The sequence below is a fragment of the Euwallacea fornicatus genome, chromosome 16 (genome assembly GCF_040115645.1).
Source record: "Euwallacea fornicatus isolate EFF26 chromosome 16, ASM4011564v1, whole genome shotgun sequence".
NCBI lineage: Eukaryota > Metazoa > Arthropoda > Insecta > Coleoptera > Curculionidae > Euwallacea > Euwallacea fornicatus.
In genome coordinates this window covers 4100742-4116036 of record NC_089556.1, presented here as the reverse complement: position 1 = coordinate 4116036, position 15295 = coordinate 4100742, and the positions used below count along the sequence as shown (strand labels likewise).

The following is a 15295-nucleotide window of genomic DNA, read 5'->3' as shown; positions in this document are numbered from 1 at the left end:
GTATGTTATCAGCAAAAATACATTCGCCAAGATACACAAGAAGACAGATGACAATCTTCCTGATTCCATGACCATAACCTCATTTTTTTAAATAAAGAAAATATTTTGCCTTTACTTTAAAATACAAAAGATTCAATATATCGTTTAAAAAGAACCTATTTACTTATTGCAATCAATTAATTAAATCTAAGTCCTTAATTTATTATAAAAAATAAAAATCCAAACATGTCAGCAAACCTCATCATAAAGCGGTTTATCTCTTCAACTCCTGTAAATTATGGAAAAAGAAATTTTAAAAAATTCCAGTTGTTTAATAAGAGGGGCTCCCGAACGTTCAAAAAGCAGCAATCTGAAAATCGAGACCCTGATTTATTTCATAGTAAGTTGCCATAATGTATTAATATAAGTATCTAAATGGGCACCATACTACTCTAGCCCGAGGTGTACGTGAAGTGGGATATTTTGAGGAGGGCAAATTTGTAGTGATCCCCGAAAAAATTCCAGAATTAATTGTCCCCGACCTCAAAGACTGTAAGGTAATGGAAAGTTACATTGCTTACAAAAGAAATTTTGTAAAATTTTTTAATATCCCATGCAGCTCAAACCATATGTGTCATATAGGGCTCCGGAAGTGGTTCAATCCGAGTTTACGGCAGAAGACCTTTTCAGTGTCGTTTATGCCCCAAAAATTATTAAAGATTTTAGAGAAGGAAAGCTAGATGATAAAGGTAATCCTGTCGAACCATCTCCTGAGGAAAAATTGTCACCAGAAGAGGCAAAACTTAGGGCACAGCAAACTGGATGTGACATATTCTAGTACCTATTTAATCCTTCTAGAAGGTTTTGTTATCGTTTTAACATGAGAAAATAGAAACACAAATTTATTGTTTTTTTTTTTAAATAAAATGATCTACTTTATAACTTCTATATTTCATATGCAACAGAAACATTTACAAATCTTAGGGATTTTCAAATGTTGAGACAAGCCTCCTTATTAAACGGAACGTTGCAATTCACCTTTTTTATTATAAACTTAAATAAATTGCACTGTTTCTATGAATGAAATTAATAATTTTTCAAAATAAACGCACAATATTAGTTTAGTAAGCTCAATAATAATTTCTAATACTTTGGTTACTAACTGACTGATCTTGTATTAACATTGAAGCAGTATAGAGCTTTTATGGTATTGAAATTAAAGATAAGTGATTTGGATCAACCTGCAATTTACTACATTGATAAATTGAACGTATGCAAAATGATGAAAATTTCAATGTTAGCCAATGGGGTAGCTAAGTCAATTAAATTAAGAAGTACTGCTTATTGCGCTTTAATGTTTATTAAGCACTCAGTTTAAATCTTGGTGTCATGGATAATTAAATTGTGTGTGCTTGGAATTTCTATGCCTGCGGGTGTTTCATTTTTTTTTTAGATTTACTTTCATAGCGAGTCCAGGGAGAATAATTGTAGATTTAAAAAAGCACCAAAAGAGAGTATTGGTATTTTTAAAATTCCTTTCAAATTTTTACTCGAAATTAAAATGTGCGGCCTTGTCCCCGTTTGACCAATTCTATCTTTTATAATTACAAAGATAGCAATGGGAATGCAAGAAATTTGTAACACTATATATATACCAACTTATAGGTTGCATATTAAGGTTTACGATACGAAACAACCTAATTAACACGAGGGAATATATAAAGAATAATATTGATTTGGTGTGTACGTATCCACTCACGATTTTCTACCAAACGTAAAATAATTGTTAATTGGCAACTTTAACTAGGTGACAGAGGATAAAGTTGGATATAACCGGAAATTTATTATATTAATTAAACTCGTAAGTGTGAACAACTTTTATCCATAACACTTACTTAATTGTGAGACTGGGAAATCAAATTAACTGAAGTATCTAAAAGTCCACATTATTTGAAACAATGCTGAATTCAAAAAATTCATAGGCGATTCAGAATAGATAGTAATAATTATAGTTCAATGATGTCACTGCAATTTTTAAATAACTTTACATAACGGGAATCATTCTATTTTAATTACAGCTAAAAAAAACGCCAGAGTTGCAAATATTTCAATCCTAGAAAAGTATAATCCACCTGCTGGAGCAATCAAATCCACTGCTAAAACTACAGAGCAATGGCGTATTTACGCATTTTTTTGACGTATTTCAACTTGCTATAGGTAAAGGCTAAGAGTTCGGAATGTATAGCCGAAGTTCTATTATTTCATATTTGTTAATTTTCAATAAATTTTCTTCAAAAAGATATGAAAACTGTTTCAAAGTAACGATGCGCTATGCCATTGTATTTACACAGGAAATCTGTTTCAAGTGTTTCTGCATTTTTGTCAATTTGTGAGATTAAATCAAAAAGATACTCATACATACCATATACGCTAATTAGAAGAATATTTTAAGTGTTAGTCAATTTTTGAAGCTTTAAGAGATCACCATCTGATCTAATACACCATCCTTTATCACGTAATATGGCTTTAACAGTCCTAACTCCGTATCATAGACTTGCAATAATTTATTTAAATAATATAATTATAAAATGAAATAATATTTGGTATAGCCAACAAATAAAGAAAACACTAATAAAAAAGTGAATAATGCTTTCACACCATGGCAAGTATACTCATTCATCCACTATCAGCCAAGTTACTTTTATTCTTTACAATGTAAAGGTTTCTTTTTATAGTAAAATAGTTTAACTCTCGATAATATTATTGTAGAGAATCACTCACGCCATTTAAGGAGCATTTATTTGTTAAGTGAAATAAGTTCCAAATTATCATTATGAATCTACTTAGTATTATCACGATAGAAGATTGTCAGTGAATTGCTATGGGTTCCTAATATAAAATCGGTAAGGTGTAATTAATATTAGTGTTAATGCTCCTAATACCACTCTTTCATCATATCAACAAACAACAAATACCATTTAAAATAACTGTTATTCGCTATTGGCCACACTTTTCTTTTCCTCATTAGTTGTATATTTTTGACGGGCACAAAGTTTTGTTCCTTCTTCCTCATCATTTTCTCCAGACTTTTCCATGGTTTTCACTTCATGTGGGACCAATTCTTCAGATACTCCCAATGTTGTATTTGCCTCCGTATTACTATGTAACTCTGAGTGTTCACTTTTGGCCTTTATGTCTGACAAATAAGATTTGCATCTTTCAACAACACTATCGTAGCTTTTTCCATGTAAGAACACTACTATAACCTAGGAAGGTACCTCCAATTTTTCCTTTGCTTAAAAGTTGGATTTTTGATAAACTTACCACGGTCATATTATCACAGCCAAGACCAGCCATTTGACAATCTGGAGCTAAACACCTCATCATTAAGTTCTCACATATCTCCTCTGGTTCTAAACCACTGGCAATATTTTCAATTACAAAATTTAATACATCATCATCAGTCATCACATCCCATATACCATCACAGGCTAATACTACAAAATCCCATTCAGGGGTGACAGTTTTTTGGATAACATCTGGTAAAGCTGAAAAGTAAGTTTAAGTATTATACAATCTTTACATTACATAAGGAAGTTTTATGGTAATAATGGGCACTTTTCCAAACTTTCTGTGGACGGTCGCTGTCAACATCACTCCTCACCTTAGTACAGAGCTTGAAATCATCAGTGTATAACAGAAAGCCGCAAACGGGAGTCTATGGGTGAGGTCATCAATGAGTACCAGAAATAGAAGGCCTAGGTAAGTGCCCTCAGTTGACTCAAACACAATAATGAATTTTTTTGACAGAGACATCAAGATGAATTTTCAGAGCATGGGGGAAATTTATGCTCTTTCTAACTAAGATATCAAAAATTGTCCATACCATTTAAAATGTTCAAAAAAATTATAAAATTTAGAGTAAAAATTCAAAAAGAGCTCTCTAACACCTTTTTTTTTAATCAAAGTAAACTGTTCAGTATATTTCCTAGACGAAAATTATGCTTAATTTCTGCAAGAATTCAATTATGATAGGTGATCATATGAAATGATTATTTTTAATAAAAATAAAATAAAAGTTAATAATTATACAATTACCTATAACTATCTGTTCCTCAGGTAACCTGTTTTTGTCTCGTTTAAAAATGTAGTCTCCGAACGCCCTAGAAAGAGCTAAATTGCCATTTACCCTATTACAGTCCACCCATCCTCCTGCATCTGTTATTCGCTCATATTCTTCAGGGTTGTTTGGTTTATGATCATAAGACAGTTTTTCCAATTTTCCACTAACACCTGCAATGGCTCTATAAACAACAACCTCTTTAGTATTACGTTCAATCAAAATTAGTGAGTAAACCTTGAATCCCCAATATTGGCGCAAAACAAAGTATTGTCTTTTATCACTACAACTATGGCAGTAGATCCTGATTGCTCAGTTTTCAATGATTCTTCTTCATACATAATTTCATCCAACTTCAAGAATGCCCTTTTTATTGCTTCAGGTATATCTCCTTCCCTAAAAGATACTTTTTTGTTCATATACATTTCTGAAACCACTTTTTAGACCTACTTATAACCCTCCATGTTTACTACATATTTATGCAAATGTTTTCCAGCATAATCAGATATTTTTGCTCCGCCATGACCGTCATAGACTCCAAAAAATGCCGTTGTTGGTTCATCAGGTACCGAAAGTATGTGTGTATGTGAATCTTCCATGTTGATTCGCCATCCTTGCATGCAACTAGAGCCTACTCTGTATACAGAATTTCTGACCACAGTAGTGTCCTTAGCAGTAACTGGCTCCGATAATGTTTGGCCCATATCTGCGAAACTTTTGAAATCTTGTTAAGGTGTGACTTGTGTAAGTGAATCATATATAATATAGGCTCTACTGACAAGGTAGAAGATTGTGTACCTAGGCTTCAAGATAACGAGTCTGCTTAATTTAACCATTTTTTTCGTTTGGTTTTGACATACTATACGTACTTACCTCAGGTTAATACTAAAGTGATAATATGGGTTAACTTGCCAGCTTGTCTACTTGTATTATATTGATGCACTAATTTCTAACGCAAATATTAAGCTTCTGGTCTGCAACATTTCATTATTCACGAACATGAAATTTTATCCTTGAGCGGAACTAGGTTTAAGTACAAATTGCTAAAATACGAAATGAAAAATTCTCTTCAATCCCATCCATCATTAAATTATAAAAAAACATTGACAAGCGTTAGATAGGTTAAGGTGATTAAAGTAGACAAAGCCGTCGGTATTTGAACAAATTCGTACTTTCAACTAAACTGGCAACATTGTGTTTGCGTGCAAGCGCCATTTTTTGCATTTTTTATTCAATTGTTTGGATTTAATTCTTTTACATATTTAAATGTGTTTTCGCACAGCTATACACAGTAATTCGCAATACCATGTATAAATAAACTAAAAAATATATGCATTATCATTAAAATAATGAAAATAAATATGTTGGGCAATCTATAATCATAATCCAAACAAAAAAAATTACATTATCTATTGCCATAATTCAAAATTTCATTCCTTTTTTAAAAATTTCCTCAATTTCCCATATTCTACAATTGTAAATTGAATCTATAAGTAATTCAGTTTTTACAATTTCTTTAATACGAAATTTGCAATTATTATAATTTGAATCCAGTTACAGTAAATGAAATCCATTATTTTTTACCTAAGACTGCAACAATAAATAAAACAATTTGTGAAATTTGTTGTCGTTCAGGTAAGCCCTTTTAGATATCCATTAAAAAAAAACACAATAATCCGTAAATGAAACACACAATAACCTTTTCTACAAACTTGTATTGTACATATAGTTTTAAAAATTAGCAGTTCATAACACAGATATTTAAGCCAAGAGGCGGATCGCCGCGACTATGTCCTTTGACAAGAAATGTAACCTATACATTAACACTGGTTTTGGTAGGAAAAACGAACTAATAACAACTCAATTCACTCCATTCCACTGGCATACCCGTCAGTCTAAACTTTTCCCGGAAAAATTACGTGGCGCAAGAAGTCACACTTTCGCACTTGATAATTGTAATTATGCGATCAACCTAAATGTGATCGCAACTCTGCAACAATTTATTCGAAAACAAGTCCTGGGTAAATGTAATTTAGTTTAATTTTTATCTTCTTTCTTTTCTTTGGATTCTTCAGTCTGCTCCTGAGTTTCACTACTGCTGCTGCTACTGCTACCTTCCCTTTCAGCCGCCATCTGAATCAGAGAAAAATTTAGTCAAATTCATTAATATTTAATATTCATTGTTAACCTTCTTATAAGCCATTTCAAAGAGTTTCAAAGAGCTCTTCTGCAATTCGCCGGTGGATTTGCGGATTTCCTCAGGATCAGCTTCATCTTTCTTAGCTAACAGATCTTTGACTTTGTTGATTTCTTCCCTAAGTTTATTGCATTCTTCTTCAGGAAGTTGGGCCTAAAATTAGATAAAAAATTAACCAATAATTGATAAGTTATTAACCTTTCCAGTACTTTGTATTCTTCCATTTTGGTTTCAGTATCATGAACAATGCCTTCAGCTTGATTGACTGCTTCTACAGTGTCCTTCTTGACTTTGTCTTGTTGCGCGTAGTGTTCAGCGTTTTTCACCATGTTCTCGATTTCGTCCTTGCTCAGACCTCCAGATGATTGAATGACAACTAAAACATTAACACTTAATCAATAAAGACTTTCAATTTTCATAAAGAATTTATACTTTGCTGTTCCTTTCCAGTGCCCTTATCTCGGGCTGATACATGTACAATACCATTGGCGTCGATGTCAAAAGTTACCTCAATCTGGGGAACTCCTCTTGGTGCAGGTGGGATACCAATCAGTGAGAATTGCCCTGAAGTGAAACTAATTAGAATTAGGACTTGATTTTAATTGATAGACCTTACCTAGAATCTTATTATTAGCTGCCATCTCACGCTCTCCTTGAAACACTTTAATTTCCACCTGGGTTTGTCCGTCTGCCGCTGTGGAAAACACCTGTGACTTCTTAGTGGGGATTGTTGTGTTTCTGGTTATAAGCCTATAATCATTGAATATAATAAGTAATTTTATTAAAGATGATATATGTAAAAAAATCAAACTTACCTTGTAAATACACCACCCAAAGTCTCAATTCCCAAAGACAAAGGAGTCACATCAAGCAAAAGAACGTCAGTTACATCTCCAGCTAAAACACCTCCTTGAACTGCTGCTCCTACTGCTACTGCTTCATCTGGATTAACTGCTCTGCTGGGTTGTTTTCCAAAGATATCCTGAACAGTTTGCTGGACTTTAGGCATTCTAGTCATACCTGAAAATATAAATAATTAATAAATAATTTGTTTAAATACATCACATTATTATTCACCTCCTACTAAAAGCACTTCCCCAACTTCAGATTTAGAAATCTCAGCATCTTTAAGAGCCTTTTGGCAAGGGGAAATTGTCTTCTTAATAAGGTCTCCAACCAAACTTTCAAATTTGGACCTAAACAAATTTAATTAATAAATATTCGCCCCTTTACCAAAATGCTTTTCACCTTGATAATTTGAGATTCATATGTTTTGGGCCTGTAGCATCCATGGTTAAATAGGGAAGGTTTATATCTGTTTGTAAACCTGAGGACAGTTCGATTTTCGCTTTTTCCGCAGCTTCCTTGAGGCGCTGCATGGCCATTGGATCTTTTGTAACATCAATACCCTAAATTAGATAGGTATATTCACAATATTGCAATATTATTAGGTATAGTGTGATGTACTATCAACCTTTAGTTTCCTTATTTTCTTAACATAAAGGCCTCACCTGCTCTTTTTTGAACTCAGATACTAAATGATTCACTAGAACATTATCAAAATCTTCACCTCCTAGGAAGGTATCTCCATTAGTTGACTTAACCTCAAATACACCTTTTTGAATTTCCAAAATTGAAATATCAAATGTTCCACCACCCAAGTCATAAACAGCAATTCTAAAAAGCACATCAATGTAGCATTTTCTTATAATTTATCCTAACTCACAATATATAAATAAAACTCACATTTTATCTTCAGTTTTATCCATGCCATAAGCAAGAGCTGCAGCAGTAGGCTCATTAATAACTCTCAAAACGTTTAAGCCTGCAATTTGCCCTGCATCCTTAGTAGCCTGTCTTTGAGAATCATTGAAGTAAGCAGGGACAGTTACAACAGCATTTTTAATCTGCAAAAACAACAGGCAATCAAATATCAGTACCAATTTTGTAACTCTGCTTAGCAAGACAGAGGCAACTTATCTCAAATCAAAATGAAATGATAAATTCATAATGGACTAATCCTGTCACTCTTTTTAACTCACTACAGCAAGATAGTGAAAATTAACCATACCTTAGTGTTTAAATAGGCCTCAGCAGTTTCTTTCATTTTCATTAAAACAAAAGCACCAATTTGGCTGGGGGAATACATTTTGCTGTCAGAACTTTGCACCCAAGCATCTCCATTACTAGCTTTAACTATCTTATAAGAGACATTATTCCTAAAACCAATTTATTTAAAATAATTTGTTACACACAAAACAATCACATCTTACATATCCTTTTTGACTTCTGCATCATCAAACCGTCTTCCAATCAACCTTTTAGTGGCATAAAAAGTATTTGCAGAATTTGTAACAGCCTGCCTTTTTGCAGGCATTCCTACTAATCGTTCACCATCTTTGGTAAATGCTACCACAGAGGGGGTGGTTCTTGAGCCTTCAGAATTCTCGATGACTTTCGCCTGTTTCCCCTCCATAACTGCCACACAGGAGTTTGTGGTACCCAAGTCAATACCAATGACAGCCCCTCGGATAACATCTGACCTGATATTTAAGTTAAAGGGTATAAATAAGACTGTGAACGGTGAACTAACGAACTTACTTGAATCTTTGCTGATCATATCGAGGACAAAGGCTCACGCTGGAGGTCAAATTCTAAAACATGGGAGTTAGTGATGCAATTTTATGCTTAACCTTAAAACTTATTTAATTTTTTTAGTATCGAGTTTAAAAAACTATAAAAAGAATAATAGCAGCTATATAAATTGGTGATATAACATTACACAAGAAATGGGCCGAAATTACGCATTTAAAACGTTTTCAAAAAACTCACCGTGTTCAAAAGTGAGCTTAATTTCCTGGTCAAAGGACTACTGTTGGCGACTTTTGAGTATTGGGTGGCTGTTTGGGAGAAAGCACGAGCTACTGACAACATTTTGTTGTAATATTTAAGATGATTTTTTGCTATTTAAACTGTTTTACCAAATATTTCTTTTCACGTGCGTTTGCTTTTTCTCGAAAGCATCCGGCAAACTTGACAGGTTGCGCAATGGTGTCATAAGCATCAAGGGTGATGGGTGGGGTGGAAAATGTGTCGCGGCAAATTTGAAATAAACTTTCTGGAAATTTCTATGTGGAATATTTTAAAGCAGACTAATTTGAGATGTATTTTTGATACTTTTAGTACAAATTCTAATGAATTTCATGTCCTGATAAATTCTGATTCAATATCAAAGAAGAAACGAGTGGTAATTATTCGTGAAGTCGGCCTTGTTCTGTGTTAACTTCTTAAAATATGTGTTGCTGCTTACGGATTTAATCATTTAATTATTTCACATTATGAAAGCTTCAAGCGTTGAATTTAGATTTAGCAATGCTTGAAAATTATGACAATAAAATAAAACTATGATATCTAATATGTACGGTTCTTCTCGTAAGTATGGTATAGCAATTTGAAATATAATGCATTTTTCTTTCCAATGATTCGTAATAATTTTTTCTGTACTGTAATATAGAAACTGTAAAGAAAATGCCTATTACCCGTCAGCTGGCAATTGAGGTTAAGTAGGAATACATTTTTAATTTTAATTTTTGAGGACTATTTTTGTTATTAAAATCATTTACATCTATCTAAAAAGCCTTACGTACCTAATCTTGTCCTTAATTTAAAGGTTCAAATGCCCTGGATTATTACATTGGTATGGCCATAAACTTTGAAAAACTAGTTAAAATTTGGAAAGTGGGCAGAATAAATTATGCTAGAGGATTAAAGTTGCAGGAACAACTATCCTCGTGCCATAATTTTTCTAACGATTCAAATAAGAATGTTTTGTTATGCTTAGAACATTTCCCTGTATATACCATAGGAATTCGTACCAAGAACTATGGGTATGAAGAAGAAAGGAAGTTAAAAGAAACAGGTAAGTATTTCAAACTTCCTTTCATCAAACATTATCCAGTTACATGTAATTTGGAGTTTAAATTTTTGACTATTTCTAGAACTGTTATGAGAATATTTCCTCAATATTTAAGTTAAATTTTCGTGATATTTTTAAAATTTACACCAAATACATAATATTAAACTCTTTTTTTTTTAATTAAACAAATCAAATGTTACACCAGGTGCGGACTTCTTTAAAACAAACCGTGGTGGTCTTATAACCTTCCATGGGCCTGGTCAACTGGTAGTCTATCCTATATTGAACTTAAAGCATTTTAAACCTAGCATGAGATGGTATGTTTGTCAAATAGAAAGAACAGTCATTGATTTGTGTTCCAAGTTTGGTTTAAATGCAGAAACTTCTACAGATACTGGAGTGTGGATTGGAAACAAAAAGGTACATGTGTGTTTAGTGGGTTTTCTTGAAAATTTGATGAAGTTCAGTAAATATCTATTTTATAGATTTGTGCAATAGGAATTCATGGGAGTCGCTTCATTACTACTCATGGATTAGCATTCAATTGTAATACAGATTTAGCATGGTTTGATAATATAGTTCCTTGTGGACTTGTAGGTAAAGGGGTTACCAGTTTATCCAAAGAATTAAATAGGAATATTTCGGTAGATGAAGTTTTACCAAAATTTATTGATAGCTTTTGCAGTAGTTTTAATTGTGGTGCCATTTCTATAACTGAGGAAGAAATTAACAATATTTTGGATAAATTGAGATTAAATAAAAATACTGAAGTATAAATCATTAAAAAAAAAATATTCAAAAATATAAGTTTCTTGCCTTAAATTTGACTTCAATTAGACTTATAAACTTCTTAACAATTTATTTGGTCGTTAAAATGTTAACATATTGAATTGAAACTAACAAAATATCTTTACATTAACATTTAGAAGAAACTAATTTCTGAAATGACTTCAGTGTTTATGTAAAGTTTTGAGCTTGTTTGTTGTATCAAGATTAACTTAAATAAACAATTTTTTGAAAAATTATTATCTTAAAGCTGTGATTCATCCATAGATTTATTATACTTCACTTTCATACATAATAATTATATTTTAAGAACTATTACTAAATTTTTTCAGAGACTAGCATTCACAGTTGACGATTTTTCTCACTGCAATTCCTGGAAGTTGAATTCCTTTTAAGAATGTCTCTGCTAACCCCTATAAATTATATAAAGAAGTTATATGAATTACACATTTACCAACAACCGTTTATTAATAATAAATGCTAGAAGACTACTTACATCACATCCTGGGCAACATCCAGTTATAGTGTAAAGAGTGATATAAACTGGGGTACATAATAATGCAATTGGAAAAGCAACAGTAAATAAAATAAGTAGCCAAAATAACGCTCCGCAGCAATTCATCTTCGATTTCAACTGTATTCAAATAAGTTTCTACAGGTAATTTGCGTATTTAATCAGGCTTAGATCCTTGATAAATCACCTTGCAATGTTGCGCCGGTAATGCGTTAAATGTTTGTAATACACTGTTATAAATCCGTTCTGCTTTTAATCTATCTCTGTATATATAGTAAACTTCACCCAATACTTGGAATTATGGTTTGCGGCTTATCATGTTAAAACGGTTTAGTGATATGGCAATATGAGAATTTGAAATGATTAATGTATGTGAATTTTTGAGTATTAACAGAGGGCAATTTTATAAGCATTTCCAGATACATTATGCTGATAGGATATCTTGGAATAGTTTTAATTTTAAGTTAATTTTACCGGATATGGAAATAATCGTTTCCTCAAAAGATAAGTATATATTTTATGGCATTATACATATATATTTATCTTAATTTATAAAAGTTTTCAAAAAAGTACATATTTAAGAAAAGCTTTAAGATCCTCTAATCAACGATTCATGGCATTTCTCCGTATTGTCCCTAACTGATTTTCTTTTTCTAAACTCAGTAATTTTATAACCTTGGTGGATTTCAGAACAAAGGCCATATCCCTACAGAACTTCCTCTATCTAAGCCTTAGTTCTGGTAATCATAAATTTCTGGAGTTGATGATAGAACTTTTGTTTTCGGCAAATGCAGCAACAAATAAATGAACTTTATAATTGAATTAAAAATCATTATATTCAACCTTACGACCTTAAATATTTAAAACTTTTTCTTTTGCCCACGTGCCTTCGTTCTTTGGCCGCTAAATATTCTCTCCTGCTATGACTAGATCTCAAATTCAAAATGAAATTAATTTTTTGCACTATCTCTTCTGCAATTTCCTTTTCGGCTTCAAAATCATAGTGCTTGAAACTAGGAGAGGTCTGAAGTGGCGAAGATAAATTAAAAGCCGCTATAAGTTAAAACAATTAAATTATTTGATACCATAATGTGTAGATTTAAATACGTACAAGGGGAGTAAATATTGCTCCGGTCACTGCCTCCAATGCCAAACCCACTGGAGTATACTACTCTAAAATTCCCTTTACTGCCTCTGCCTTCAGTTTCTTCGCACCAGGCTATAGTGTCTATAGGATGGCTAACAGGTGCCTGCTTAACTATTTGTAATTTTGAGTTTTTTTGATGGATTGGATCTATTTCAATTTTTTCACTACTAATACCTTTAATTTTTAATTAATAACGTTTAGGCAATATTTAATTAAAACACAGCTCACCTAAATGGACCTCAATATTCCACCACCACAGTTTGTTGACTATATAAACCCTGTAAGACTTATACAGAGGGGCTTCCATGGCTTTATTGTGTCCATCCATTATCCGCATATCATGTTTATTCTGCATATTAATCTAACATTATACCAACCCCACAAAAAGTTTAAAAACACTTACCTGCTTAGTTTCTTCTGCTTTTGAAGAAGATGTCGTCCTTTTCTTACCACCGGTGTTGCCAGGAGAAGCTAAAGTTTCTTCAGCAGGCTCATTATTGATGCTTACAAGTGGCTGTTTATGTTCAACCAGACCCAAGCAAGAAAAACCAAATTTTGCAATGCATTCTTTTGGCTCTAAGTTGGGAAAATCTCTGTCAACTTCACCGTCTTCCTCAGTAATGTATAGACCATAGTTTGATGCGGGTTTAAGGCAATAATTTCCGGAATAGTTTGAACTAAACTTTAAAAGTATTAAACCAACTAAGTCCTGAATTTTGGCCGTGGCAACGCAGCATATATTTATAGGGTAGTTCCTCTCTTCTTCTGGCAGCATTGTAAGGTATATTCGATACTTTCTAGTAGGAATGTTTATTTGTCCAGTACCATCATATCTAGCAAATTCTGTATAGGGATTTAGAGGCATATTTGAAGACTGCTCTATTAACGTTGAAAGGGCTGATTTTGTTGCAGCTTTTGGCTGAGAGTCAATTTTTTTAAAAATAAATAAGTCACTTTGAGTAGTGCTATTTTCCTCTCCAACACCTGACTTTTTTTCCCATTTAATGTGTTTAATTTTTGCAGCTTTGCGTGATTGATATTCGAGTTTTTCTAATCTTGCTGCTGTCATGGCGCGTTCTCTCATGCTATATTCCGCATTTATGTACAGATCATAAGAACCTAAAGAAAAGGTTTATTGAAATGTTGTAATTGTGAGGCTAAAGAGTTTAAATTTTAATATGTATGTATGTGGTAAGCCTATAAATGAATTTTTGATTTTGATTTATTTGAAATCACATTTTAAATAATCAATAATTTATAAATTGTTTGAAAAATCATATTTCTCTTTTTATGCAACCTTTATTGTGGTATTTTAAGTTCAATCAATATTGGTTGGGTTGAAGTGGTTAACAACTCATTAAAATTAAATTTATATGTTTCAAACACCCTTTGTATATACACTGCTTTGAAAATAATGAAGCTGATTTATTCTCTCTAATAAATTTTAGTGAGAAAATCTGTTCTGCCATTTATTAAAAATGGTGTTATAGTTTTGACATACTTGCATTTATATTAATATTTTGCAGATGTCTCTTGCTTTTTTTTATATTTTGGAGACAAAATGTGACAACACAACCTACTAGTTAAAAAAAATTATAAAGTTTACATGCTCATATTTGCATATACTTTTCATTATTAAATTGAAAAAATTACAGATACATTCACATTCTTTTCGACCAAAGGTCACAAATTTCCTTATAACAAACTTCATTAAAAGATTTCAGGCATGCATAAATTGTAGTAGAATAATCTCATTGGATAGTCTTACCAACTTCATCGTCTTCTTCTTCATCACTTTGGTCAGGATCTAGAAAAGGCTCTTTGCTAAAAAAGTTTTCACGAACTTGTTTTTCCTCTCCAACCATCACAGTTTCACACATTCCTACAATTTGTTGATAGTTGAAAAGAAAATATTGTGAGGAAATGTAAAATCATGGTATTTATTTAGTGTAAAGGTAAGGCTGTTAAATGGTTTCATTTCCATTTAATTTTTGATAAGCTGTTTGTTGATGGGTACTATCATATGATCGGGGGTGAGGCGAGACCAGTACTAATTACAAATTGATGATCTTCTGGGGGATTTTAGTTGTTTTAGCAGATAAATCGAGGAGAATAAACCCATATTGATGGCTACAAATGCATGAATATTTATTAATTACCTGTATCATCAGTAGATATAAATGAGTTTCGGATATGCGACAAAAGCCAATATTTGTTGTCGTAGAGTGCCATTTATGCGAATCAAAATTTCCTCTTTTTATTTATAATTTTAAAATTACTATGGGAATAATCAAAAAGGGGCTAATTGTTTATAAACAAAGAAATCGGCGGTTGAACGTGTCAGTGCGGTTGACAAAGTGATAGTTGTAGAAATAGTCCTTTTCAAATACTTTCGATAATTTAAAGCACAAGCGGCACAAATACTTTTCATTCTACATGCAATAAGTTTATCGGAAATTCATACATTTTAAGAAAAATTAAAAAAGTTGTTCCTTATAGGAGACATAATGAGAAAAATCTGTTTTAGATTTATATAAGTAGTATAATCGCTAAGGAAACTTGAAAAGTGAGGAAACGGTGCGAATTGTTGAGTGTTCAGATTCGAAGATAGATTCTATTATACTGATAGGCATAGT

At 32.3% G+C, this 15295-nt stretch overlaps 5 protein-coding genes across 6 annotated transcripts; 2 read left to right on the top strand and 3 right to left on the bottom strand.

The window, feature by feature from the left end:
* The first annotated feature begins 68 nt into the window (after positions 1-68).
* mRpL41 (mitochondrial ribosomal protein L41) lies at positions 69-889 on the top strand. The gene is made up of 3 exons (XM_066291592.1): positions 69-379; positions 436-536; positions 599-889. The coding sequence occupies exons 1-3, from the start codon at positions 226-228 to the stop codon at positions 815-817; spliced, it is 474 nt and encodes a 157-aa protein (XP_066147689.1). The 5' UTR covers positions 69-225; the 3' UTR covers positions 818-889.
* Positions 890-2528: 1639 nt separating this feature from the next.
* On the bottom strand, positions 2529-5206 carry LOC136344278 (probable protein phosphatase 2C T23F11.1). Of its 2 annotated transcripts, none has more exons than XM_066291587.1 (6): positions 4973-5206; positions 4550-4813; positions 4337-4495; positions 4078-4283; positions 3304-3527; positions 2529-3245 (listed from the first exon to the last, which is right to left on the bottom strand). In XM_066291587.1, the coding sequence occupies exons 2-6, from the start codon at positions 4801-4803 to the stop codon at positions 2970-2972; spliced, it is 1119 nt and encodes a 372-aa protein (XP_066147684.1). In that variant the 5' UTR covers positions 4804-4813; positions 4973-5206; the 3' UTR covers positions 2529-2969. The 2 variants fall into 2 exon arrangements, with proteins under 2 accessions (XP_066147684.1, XP_066147686.1); XM_066291589.1 differs by having other exon boundaries at positions 4550-4805.
* Positions 5207-5794: 588 nt separating this feature from the next.
* Hsc70-5 (Heat shock protein 70 cognate 5) lies at positions 5795-9347 on the bottom strand. Its single transcript, XM_066291118.1, has 14 exons — positions 9129-9347; positions 8898-8950; positions 8570-8839; positions 8368-8515; positions 8043-8203; positions 7808-7973; positions 7545-7705; positions 7374-7492; positions 7112-7316; positions 6913-7046; positions 6729-6860; positions 6506-6672; positions 6288-6449; positions 5795-6232 (listed from the first exon to the last, which is right to left on the bottom strand). The coding sequence occupies exons 1-14, from the start codon at positions 9228-9230 to the stop codon at positions 6137-6139; spliced, it is 2076 nt and encodes a 691-aa protein (XP_066147215.1). The 5' UTR covers positions 9231-9347; the 3' UTR covers positions 5795-6136.
* A 113-nt stretch (positions 9348-9460) lies between these two features.
* On the top strand, positions 9461-12835 carry Lipt2 (Lipoyl(octanoyl) transferase 2). The gene is made up of 4 exons (XM_066291126.1): positions 9461-9728; positions 9967-10215; positions 10418-10632; positions 10698-12835. Exons 1-4 carry the CDS (start codon positions 9701-9703, stop codon positions 10986-10988), a joined length of 783 nt encoding a protein of 260 aa, XP_066147223.1. The 5' UTR covers positions 9461-9700; the 3' UTR covers positions 10989-12835.
* Sin1 (SAPK-interacting protein 1) lies at positions 11250-15255 on the bottom strand. Its single transcript, XM_066291123.1, has 7 exons — positions 14819-15255; positions 14428-14541; positions 13063-13778; positions 12888-13008; positions 12624-12833; positions 11495-12565; positions 11250-11411 (listed from the first exon to the last, which is right to left on the bottom strand). Exons 1-6 carry the CDS (start codon positions 14889-14891, stop codon positions 12357-12359), a joined length of 1443 nt encoding a protein of 480 aa, XP_066147220.1. The 5' UTR covers positions 14892-15255; the 3' UTR covers positions 11250-11411; positions 11495-12356.
* Between the last annotated feature and the right edge of the window lie 40 nt (positions 15256-15295).

Coding starts and splice junctions, on each gene's coding strand:
- mRpL41 (XM_066291592.1), top strand. CDS start 226: ATGTCAGCAAACCTCATCATAAAGCGGTTTATCTCTTCAACTCCTGTA. Junction 380..435: donor AGACCCTGATTTATTTCATA/GTAAGTTGCCAT, acceptor ATACTACTCTAG/CCCGAGGTGTACGTGAAGTG. Junction 537..598: donor CCGACCTCAAAGACTGTAAG/GTAATGGAAAGT, acceptor TATCCCATGCAG/CTCAAACCATATGTGTCATA.
- LOC136344278 (XM_066291587.1), bottom strand. CDS start 4,803: ATGGGCCAAACATTATCGGAGCCAGTTACTGCTAAGGACACTACTGTG. Junction 4,496..4,549: donor GTAAACATGGAGGGTTATAA/GTAGGTCTAAAA, acceptor AGTATCTTTTAG/GGAAGGAGATATACCTGAAG. Junction 3,528..4,077: donor TGAGGAACAGATAGTTATAG/GTAATTGTATAA, acceptor CTTACTTTTCAG/CTTTACCAGATGTTATCCAA.
- Hsc70-5 (XM_066291118.1), bottom strand. CDS start 9,230: ATGTTGTCAGTAGCTCGTGCTTTCTCCCAAACAGCCACCCAATACTCA. Junction 6,450..6,505: donor CCAAAATGGAAGAATACAAA/GTACTGGAAAGG, acceptor ATCTAATTTTAG/GCCCAACTTCCTGAAGAAGA. Junction 6,233..6,287: donor TTGAAATGGCTTATAAGAAG/GTTAACAATGAA, acceptor TCTCTGATTCAG/ATGGCGGCTGAAAGGGAAGG.
- Lipt2 (XM_066291126.1), top strand. CDS start 9,701: ATGATATCTAATATGTACGGTTCTTCTC. Junction 10,216..10,417: donor AAGGAAGTTAAAAGAAACAG/GTAAGTATTTCA, acceptor ATGTTACACCAG/GTGCGGACTTCTTTAAAACA. Junction 10,633..10,697: donor TGTGGATTGGAAACAAAAAG/GTACATGTGTGT, acceptor TCTATTTTATAG/ATTTGTGCAATAGGAATTCA.
- Sin1 (XM_066291123.1), bottom strand. CDS start 14,891: ATGGCACTCTACGACAACAAATATTGGCTTTTGTCGCATATCCGAAAC. Junction 13,009..13,062: donor AAGCAGAAGAAACTAAGCAG/GTAAGTGTTTTT, acceptor ATTAATATGCAG/AATAAACATGATATGCGGAT. Junction 12,834..12,887: donor GAATATTGAGGTCCATTTAG/GTGAGCTGTGTT, acceptor TAAAAATTAAAG/GTATTAGTAGTGAAAAAATT.